The 9,581-nt window shown below is 54.7% G+C and overlaps 1 protein-coding gene across 3 annotated transcripts in view; it reads left to right on the forward strand.

Annotated features, from left to right (window-relative positions):
* RANBP1 (RAN binding protein 1) overlaps positions 1-6,446 on the forward strand; it is an 8,267-nt gene extending 1,821 nt beyond the window's left edge. Inside the window, exons 1-6 of one of the 3 annotated variants that reach the window (XM_021713183.1) lie at positions 30-76; positions 539-675; positions 2,431-2,588; positions 4,526-4,654; positions 5,401-5,466; positions 6,002-6,446. In XM_021713183.1, coding sequence (XP_021568858.1) covers positions 674-675; positions 2,431-2,588; positions 4,526-4,654; positions 5,401-5,466; positions 6,002-6,096 — 450 coding nt within the window. In that variant the 5' untranslated portion in view covers positions 30-76; positions 539-673 and the 3' untranslated portion in view covers positions 6,097-6,446. Of the gene's footprint in view, positions 1-29; positions 77-538; positions 676-2,430; positions 2,589-4,525; positions 4,655-5,400; positions 5,467-5,998 lie in introns of those variants that run through there. The other 2 variants (XM_008059698.2, XM_021713182.1) reach the window with 2 other exon arrangements.
* Positions 6,447-9,581: the final 3,135 nt, after the last annotated feature.

The raw sequence follows: 9,581 nt of genomic DNA on the forward strand, positions 1-9,581 counted from the left end.
GGGGTGGCTCGTGTTTCCCTTCAGATTTGAGTGTGTGGAGTCTTGAGGTCGCTCATGGACTTGCGGAGTCGCCAAGGCACGTGTTCTGTAGACTTAGACTTAAAGTGTGATTTGTTCCCTGTTATCCTGTAACTTGGGTCTGGATTTTACCACTTTCAACAGTCAGATTTGCTTATCACCTTCGTTTTCTGAACTAGGAAAAGATTGCTGATAGAGCTGTGAATGCCATTACACATAATAGCTTTGCAGCAAACTATTTTTCTTTCCTGCAAGCAACACGGTTTCCTGTTTAATAGGAACTGAAGGGGTTGTCTCTTTAAGGTAGCAAGCAGGCTTCTTGAGATCCATTTCCGTCCACCTTTGTGTCCTTTGATCTTCACACAGCAGGTGAGGGGAAACTGAGACTCAGAGATGACGCAGTTCCTCCCAGGCCCCTTGGCACCTTGTAGAGTGTTGGGAACTCCTTCAGTCTGCACAGATGTGCCTGGAGTTTGTGGGTCCATGGACAGCAGCATCACCTTTGCATCTCCCTCCACAGGACACTCATGAGGACCACGACACCTCCACTGAGAATGCAGATGAATCCAACCATGACCCCCAGTTTGAGCCGATAGTTTCTCTTCCTGAGCAAGAAATTAAAACTCTGGAGGAAGATGAAGAGGAACTTTTTAAGATGTAAGTAGGTTGTTCTAGCAACAGAAGTCTTTAGTGTAAGGCTGAAATGACAATTTATGAGTATCAAGATCCTGGCCTGACTTTTTTTAATCAGACTGAGGCTGTTTGAAGAAAGGACCTGGGACTGCATGATGACTAATCCCACGGGGAAAACTGACTCATTCTTCGATGCTACCCTGTGGCCAGTCTTGTGTCCACTGGCCACTCCACTGCCAAGGACTCACGGGTCTCCCTTAGTTGAGCAGGAAATCTTGGCCACTTTTTTGACACAGCTCTTTTTGGCAGTCTTATGTTTATAAATTTCCAATTTGGCGTTTCTAATGCACAAAATAACACCTGCAGTTGCAAGTGGAAGATGGGTGCTGATTTAGTTAGGAAGATTGCTTTTTGAAGATTCCTGTACATGTGCTTCTTGACAGACCACAGTGAGGAGCTGCCATGAGCTGTAGGAGCGTTATGTCTTGTGACAACAGTGTCGAAGAGGCTGGCCTGTTGCCTGTAACCTGGATCTCAGTGAACCTTAGGTTTAGTTAGTGAAAATGAGGGTGTAGATTACCTGTTCAGGTTCATAGAATTGCCTACTCTTAAGTTGCTTCAGGACGCCAGGTTAAGGTTTGGTTGCTCTAGGGTGGGAGAAGGAAGCAGAAATGCTCATCCCCACTGTGAGCACTCCCTCCAAGGAAGGGAGCCTAAGCGGAAGGCCTGAGAAAGGATAGTCACGTGTGTCCCTTTGGTCTCCCTGAAGCCCCTGGGTTGTCAGGTCTCATCCTTGCCTAGATGACACTGCAGCTTTTGTGTGGCAGGTGGCTCCTCCTGGGTTGAGGTGGTGCTTGCCACTGCTGCCTCAGCCTACATGGGGTGGGAAGTGGGGTCCCGGGCCTGGGCCCTCCCTGAGGGAAGCAGGTCCTGCAGCTTGGCCTTATGTCTGGTCCTTTGGTGAAGCTTCAGGGGCCGTCCTTTCAGGAAGTCTCATGAAGATACAGTCTCCCCGGTGGAATTGCCTGGGGGAAGAGCAGTGCCTTCTGTGGGAGAGGGACAGGCAGAGCTGGGTGCAGAGGGAGGGCCTCAGGTCCCTGGCAGGAGGGCTGCCTGGACACGAAGGCCGGGGGTGGCCCGGGGCCTGTTGCCCAACAGACTCCTGCGCTCCCTCTCTGGGTTGGAAGTCAGGGGAACAGGGGACATCTTGCAGTTGAGGGCAGGTGGGATGTGGTACAGGGTCCTCAGCCTGTGCCTGATCCACCCTGTCCCCATAGCTCTAGGGATTGGAGTGCCCCTGCATGGCACCCCAGGGGCTTCTTGGCCCACTTGGGGCTGTTTGTCAGTCTCTACTCAGATGTCAGGTGTGTGTGTTGGGGAAAGCGTCATGACTGTAGGTGTCCTTTTTTGGTTGTGGAATAAAAATGTCCTGAAACTTGTTGGGCTGTTATGCTTTTTTGGATGTTTTTGTCTTTTTTTTTTTTTTAAGTATTTTTTGTAAAGGTAAGGTCTTGGTATGTTGCCAAGGCGGGTCTCGAACTTCTGGCCTCAAGCAGTCCTCTTGCCTCAACTTCCCAAAATGTTGGGATTATGGGTGGGAACCACTACACCTGCCCTGGGTGATATTTTACCGGGTAGTTCTTGGATCCTGGAGAAGGAAGGGGCAACTTGTGGGAAGGGGGTCCAGCAATGCAGAGTTGTGTCGTGATCTTCCGAGTAAGCGTTGTGTACATGTGTCCCCTTTGTACGTCTGAGCTCTCATTTGTTGGCTTTTTGCAGGCGGGCAAAGCTTTTCCGATTTGCTTCTGAGAACGACCTCCCAGAGTGGAAGGAGCGAGGTACGGGTGATGTCAAGCTCCTGAAGCACAAGGAGAAGGGGACCATTCGCCTCCTCATGAGGAGGGACAAAACTCTGAAGATCTGCGCCAACCACTACAGTAGGTGTCTCCAGGCTTGCATTTCCACTAGGCCTAAAGCTCTCTGTCGGGTCAGCTGGGGTCCTTCAGAAAGAGTCTTGTGGGGCCGACTGGGAACCTGAACTGCCTACTCAGGCCTGCAGCGAAGCTTGTAGTGGTGTGGAGCCAGCAAACGGCCCTGGCAGGATGGTGTGGGCCTCAGGCCAGACTTGGGCGTGAGCGATCACTGCAGGGAGGCAGGTGCCAGCTCTTTGTGCACACATACATGTCTGTGTGGTGTTTGGTGTCTGGTGTGTTTAAGCGTGTGTGTGGTGCCTGGGTATGTAAGTGTGTACAGTGTCTGGGTGGTGTGTGTGGGGGTGTCTGGGAAGTGAGGGGGCCTGGGTGGCAGCCTCCCCACTCTGTGGTGTGTTCTACTGTCACCAAGATGTCCCCTGGGGAAGAAGCGAAGCAGAGGAGCTGGGGACAAGGTGGCCACCAAGTCCTTGGCAGAGCTGTGAGCCCTGGCCACCCTGCAAGGGGTCCACATGAGGCCTGGCCTGGGAAAGAGTGGCAGTAGTTTGTCCTGTGTCTGGCTCTGGCTGTCCCCAAGTTGAGCTTGTAGCACTCCTGCTGGTGGCATATCGAGAAACACGCATGTTCTGAGGTGTCCCTCAGTGAACCTCCTGATGCCATGTCTATTTGCTGAGCATAATGTGTGTCTGGTGGGGCAAGGGCCCCCCATCCTGGGCACATGGGGTAACTGCTGACTGAAATGGCCCTTGAGGGTGCTGCAGAAGGATGGGCGGGTTTGCACAGGCCCCAAGAAAGGGACAGGGCCCTGTGTCAGCTGTCTCTTGCCTCACTCCACGACTCTACCTGTCTGCTCCTGGGGAGGCCCAAGCTCTGGCTGAGTCTTCTCATCCTCAAGCCCGGTTTGGATCATTTCTGCAAAGTCTCCCTGCCACCCGAGCGGCTCCCAACCCTGTTCGGGCTGCAGGACTGTGGCTCTGAGAGTTGTTGTCTGAGAGAGCTGTCCACGTGGCCAGCAGGGCCTGGTGCATATCACTGGCTCTGGTGGATGGCAAGGGTGACTGTGGGCAGAGGCCAGGTGGGGTGTGAGACTGGTGGCCTGGCTCGGGGTGTAGGGAGTGTGGATGAGGATGGCATCACAGCATGCAGAGGGCTTGGGAACCACCGTGGTGAGCTGCAGACTCAGGATGGCAGGGCTGGGCATGGGCTCCAGGATGCTCTTGCTCTTCAGGGAGCCTTGTGGTAAGTCATTACCTGCAGGGCAGCTCCCTGCCTGATCTGAGAAGTGGGAGCGGGCACATTTATTCCAGGCCACATCAGGCACATTTGTCACAGACTCTGGGCGTCCACTGTTGGCTTCATCCCTTGTGGTTTCCCTGGTTGGTAAGAGTTAAGAACAGTTGTCTTGACGTGAGCGAGGGCCCTTCTAGGTGAGTGTGCCACTGTCTGGCCTTGTGCTGACCCCACCTTCAGATAGGCCTGTCTGCATGTGGGTACCCTCAGGAAAGGAGGGGCCCCTGGGCCTTGTACCCTGACATCTGGCCCAGGGCTCTGGAGCTGCGTGTTCAGGTCAGGCCCTGGGGCTGGGTGTGAGCACTGCCCTGGGATTAGAGCTGGGTCTACTGCTTCCTTCTACTTTTCTGGAGTTGGGATTTGTGCTGAGTGGTCTTAATGGCTCAGAAGCTGCTCACCAAGCCATCGTTGAGGCTATCATCTTCCTGACTCAGGATGGTCCTGGTTGTCCATGGCGTGGGCCATGTTCAGAGAGGCTTGGGGGAGATCCAGGCCTGGGACTTTGTCTGGCCTGTTTCTTGGGCCCCAGGCCAGCTGATGTTGCTGAAGTGGCTCCTTGGGTTGGTGAGTGGCATGTTCTGGCTGAGGACGGGGTGGGGTACTGCTGTCCCTGCCTTCCCCCCTGCTGTCCTCACATGCTTCTTTTCCTGAAGTCACGCCAATGATGGAACTGAAGCCCAATGCAGGCAGTGACCGCGCCTGGGTCTGGAATACCCACGCTGACTTTGCCGACGAATGCCCCAAGCCGGAGCTGCTGGCCATTCGCTTCCTGAACGCTGAGAGTGAGTGGGGGCCTGGGGCTGATGGCAGACATGTCAGTGAGGCAAGTGCTATCACTCCTAGTGGCGGGGAGATGTATGCTGGGGGCCATGCCCAGAATGTAGCCACAGAGTGCCTTCCTCCCACCCTGAGCCTGTGCCATGGCTGCTGGATACCATGTCAGCTGAGCTGCCTTGCACCTGGCACTGCCATCTACTGCCCATGCTCCAGTTCCCATTGATTGCTGGGTGCCTGAGACTGACCCCAGGGGTCCCTCCCAACGCTGCCTCAAGAGCAGGGGCTGTGTGGAGACCCATGGGCCAGGCTGCCCTCTCCCCTGCTCAGGGTCTTCTAGTCGGGACTGTCAGGGATACACCTGGTATTCCTGGAGGAGTAGGGAGTCTCCAGTTGGGAGCCTATAGCTGTTGCCTGGTGCTGAGTGGGTTGCCCGTGCCCTGGCATGGGACTATCCTGGCAGCACTTTCAGGTTGGTGAAAAGTGGATCCTACAGCTTGGAGGCCCCACTCCTTTATTGCCTGAAGGCCCATGCCTTCTACTGTCTGCCCAGCTGTCACCAGGTCCTGTGAAGGGAGGCGGGGCTTAGCACAGCAGCAACCCGGGAGGGACTCAGTTAAAGATCTCTACAGATCTTGGTGCAGAAGCCCAAGACCTGTATCCAACTGCCCAGCCCTCTTGGATCAGAAATGACCTTGGATTAGGTCCCCTGTGAATCCTGGCTCTTACGAGGTTGTCCCTCTTCTCTCCTCAGATGCACAGAAATTCAAAACAAAGTTTGAAGAGTGCAGGAAAGAAATCGAAGAGCGAGAAAAGAAAGGTGATGTGGTGCCTGTGGGTGGGGACTTTCTCGCAGACTCACTCTGCACCCGACTGCAGCCCCAGGCGGGTGCTTTTTTCGTCTGCCAGAGAAACGTTCCAGGTGCTGTGACCGCCTGACCTGTTAAGGACGATGCAGCCACCTGGGGATACATGCGGCGGGATACAAGCCTAATGCTGCCAGCCTCATGAGCAGGCCAGGCAGTTGGTTAAGAAGGTTCTGCTTGGGATTCCTCGGAGGCTAGAGGTGCTTCAGAAGGCCCTTGTGTCCTCTTGGAGGACTTGGTCACCTGCTGCTCTGGGACTGGACAGTGGCTGTGGTAGCAAGTGACTAGATGTCACTGAGCAGCTTGGCCAAGTTGAGGCAGCATGTGGACATGTCTGTCTACTGCTTCCTTTGGATGTTAGGTTTTGAGAAGACAAGCTGGTATAACCGGGAGGAGTTTGCTGAGTGGTGGGTGGCTAGAGGCCCAGGCCGGCAAGGGCAGTGGGCTGCGTGGTGCTTCTGTTTCCTCACTGCCACTGTGTTCCAGCAGGATCAGGCAAGGACGACGGTGCCGAGGTGGCAGAGAAGCTGGAGGCTCTCTCGGTGAAGGAAGAGACCAAGGAGGAGGCTGAGGAGAAGCAATAATCGTCTTATTTTATTTCCTTTCCTTTTTTTTCTTGTTATTTTTCCTTTTTAAATTTTGCCCCTGCTCTCCTTTTCGGTTTGTTTTTATTCTGTTTTGTTTTTGCAAGGGACTTTATATAAAGAACTGAATTCCAACATTCAGATTGTTTTTTTTTTCTAAGTTTTTATCCTACTGAAGATGACTTCAGAAAATCATTCCCCAGTCATGAAAATGTACTGTGCTAACTTTCTTTTCCATAGTGGAAACACTTATTTATAGTCATCAAAACTAGTGAATAAAAAACACATTTGGAACCTGGACAAACGGCAGGACTGCGTGTGTGCAAGTCCCTGCGCTATGACGCTGCTGATCCTCTTGGCCCTGTCTTTCCTGAGCGCCTTGTGTATATGTGTCCAAGTCTGTTGCAACAACAGCAGGCACTCATCTCACCACAGTCTGGTTATTGGGAGGCACACTGGTGTTGCTGGGCCTCGCAGCTATGTCTGAGCTGATCTGGCCTGGGTATCTGGTGTGGGCTTGCCACCGAGGGCCCAGGTGGGACCAGAGTTGGCACTAGGGCTGAGGTATGCTTTGCTGCCTCTGAGGCCTAAATAGCCACCTCTTTGCCCTGAGGCAAGGAGTTGGTAGGCTTTGTGAGGGGGTGTCCTGGGGGCAGGAGTGGAGGAAAACCACTGTGGCTTTGGTACAGGGAGGTAGCAACCAACCAGGCAGGTCTCTGGGCCTTGGAAGAAGCTGACTTTGTTCAGCCCCTGTTGGCAAAATGGCTGGCATGGTCCATGGCCCCAGCAGAGGAAAGGGCCACTCTCATGTGCTTCTAGTCTGGTGCAGTGCCAGGTGGGCCTCAGCCCCACAGACCTTCTGTTTCTGTTGGAAACCCTATCGTCCTCCACCACCATCCTCGGAGGACATTTTTTCCAGGCTCTTGGCCTCCTGGGCTTGAAGTCCAAGTTAGGCAGTGTATTGTGGCCATCTGCAGGAGATTTATATGATGATGCTTCCAAAGATGCCACGGGGGCTTGTGTGTCGTGATGGGTTGTCTGCAGACAGCTAAGTAGGGAGGAGAGATTTCAGTGTCCAGGAGGTGTTAAAGCATGTGGTCCTGACTGCTGGGGAGAACTGGGGCTCTGAGGAATGAGCTAGGACCTGACCCTGGAGTGGTGGCAAGAGGGACTGGGTCATGTCCCCTGTAGCTGTTTGTCACTAACATGTACTAGAGACGCTTTACAGTGTGCTGCATACCCTTTACAATTGCTTTCTGCTCCACCCTCCATCAGCCCACCAGCTGGGCCTGGGCCTTCTCCTGTGTGCTGTGTCCTGTCTGATGACTGCATGTCTGATATAAATATCAGTCCTTGGTTCCTCTGGGGCATGCACTTGCAAAGGCAGTTGCTCTTGATTTTTTTTTAAATTATTTTTGAGTTGGGGGTCTCAGTCACCCAGGCTGCAGTGTGGTGACACAAGGCTCACCACAGCCTTGGCCTCCTAGACGCAGGCGATCCTTCCACCTCAGCCTCAAGTAACTGGGATATATCACCACACTCGGCTAATTTTTTTTTTTTTTTGTTAAGATGAGGGCTTGCTATGTTGCCCAGTTCAAACTCAGATTTGAACTGGGTCAAATCTGTGTGCCTCAGCATCCTTGCACCTCAGCCTCCCAAAATGCTAGGATTATAGGTGTGAGCCACTCTGCCTGGTTGGTCTTGGTTTTTTAAAAACCTGAGTGCAAACTTCTCACTGGCTATCTTGTAGCTTGTGAGCTGTGGTGCTTGGGTGCTGGAGGCAGTAGGAGGCTTTCCACCTGAGGATGGCCTTCAGCCCTTGTACGGTGAGGCCCTGATCACTGGCACCTCTAGGGCCCTACTCCCTTTGCTCTGTACTGCACGCCAGCAAGTATGAGTGTCAGTTGGGTACATTGATGTGTTTGGAAGGCAGGGTCCCCACCATTGACTTGAGCTGCCTTAGCTAGGATGGTTGGATGCCCCTTGCAGCAGAGAAAGGGTGTTTAATGTTTTGTCCCTGGCTTTGGGTTCCAGTCAACTCAAGGCTGTGTCTTCCTTCATCTGGGTATGGAAGGCTGATCTCTAAAGGGAAATCCCTGATGGTGGGAGGTGTGTCCAAGGATGCGGCATGTGTACAATGCAGAAAGAACAATTCATTTGAGCGTTGGTCCCACCGGGCACGGAATAGGCTGGGTATGGCTGCACATGGGACTCTACAAGTCGCCAGTCTAGCTTTTGGCAGAGGTGATGGTGAGTGGGGTGAGGCCCCCCAGGTGTTGGAGATGGTGCAAGGGGCGCAGTGCTGGTTAGTTTTCCTTCCAGGCCTGCTGAACCTGGGCAAGGAGATGGGCTCTTGCTTCCTGCCCTGCTTCCTCTTCCCGGAGAGAAAGCTTCCCAGTGCAGACTCAGCAGCGGCCCTACTGAGTGAGGCTGCATCTGTCCTGCTCAAGAGGCTAGTGCCAGCCTCGCTGGGTCTCTGCACTAGTTCCATCTGTACCCCCTACCCCAACCCCTCAGTCCAGGCCTCAAGAAAGGGATCTCACCAAGCAGGCATGAGCCTACTTTCTAGGGTCAGCCTGGGTGTTTTTCTCCAAGAAAAACAGTCAAGCCTGGCCCCCAGGGCTCCCTGCAGTGGGGGTGCTGCCAAAGAGGAGCCTGTGAGGTGCAAGGGCAGGAGCGGGGGGGGGGGGCAGGGTGGGCATGGGTGGCTGGCTTGTGCTCTGGCCAAGGCCAAGGTGAGGGTTGTCTGCTCCAGTGTCCCAAGACCCTCTGATTCCTCAGAGCTCCCATGGTGCTGGGGAGGCACCCGTGCTGGCTCCTTTCTCTGACAGCCTACAGCCCTGGCAAGCCCACTCCTGTGGCCAGGAGGGACCCCACAGCAGGCAGGGGGCACCAGGCTCTGGCTAGAAAGGAGCAGACCCTCAAGTGGAAGGGCCAGGCCCCACTGGGAGGGGCTGATGGGCTGGATTTGGGGGCAGGGCACTGGGGGCGTGTTGGAGTGGCTGGAGATGATGACATTGGCTGGGAGGCTGTGGTACTTGGCCAAGATCCCCTCTTCACTGCTCCACCAGTGGAGGCTAGTGTTGCCCACCCCGCCCACTCCTAGCGCTGTCCCTGCTGGGTCCACCTTAAGCGGGGGTGCGGCGGGGGGGATTTCCTGCGGGAGGCTGGCCTGGCCAGCCTATCCGGCGGGGATAGGGGCCAAATGCTGGGTTTCTGAGGACCCCACCTGGGGTTGGAGAGAGGCAACCAGCGCCAGGTCTTTCACTAACGCTCTCCTAGGCCTGCAACTTGGCCAGGACGCAAGGGATGGGTGCCCCTGTCCGTGGCCAGGCTCAGGCAAGCTGGGTGGCCCGCGGCAGGGCTGCAAGGTGGGCAGGGGACAGATGACCACGATATCTCTGCAGTGCCACCCCCCCTCCCCCCACGAGTGCCAGGTGCTCCAGACAAGAGGGCGCGCCTCGTCCAATAGCTCGGGGCTGGGT

Source organism: Carlito syrichta, unplaced genomic scaffold (genome assembly GCF_000164805.1).
Source record: "Carlito syrichta isolate Samal-C Ts95f unplaced genomic scaffold, Tarsius_syrichta-2.0.1 Scaffold304335, whole genome shotgun sequence".
NCBI lineage: Eukaryota > Metazoa > Chordata > Mammalia > Primates > Tarsiidae > Carlito > Carlito syrichta.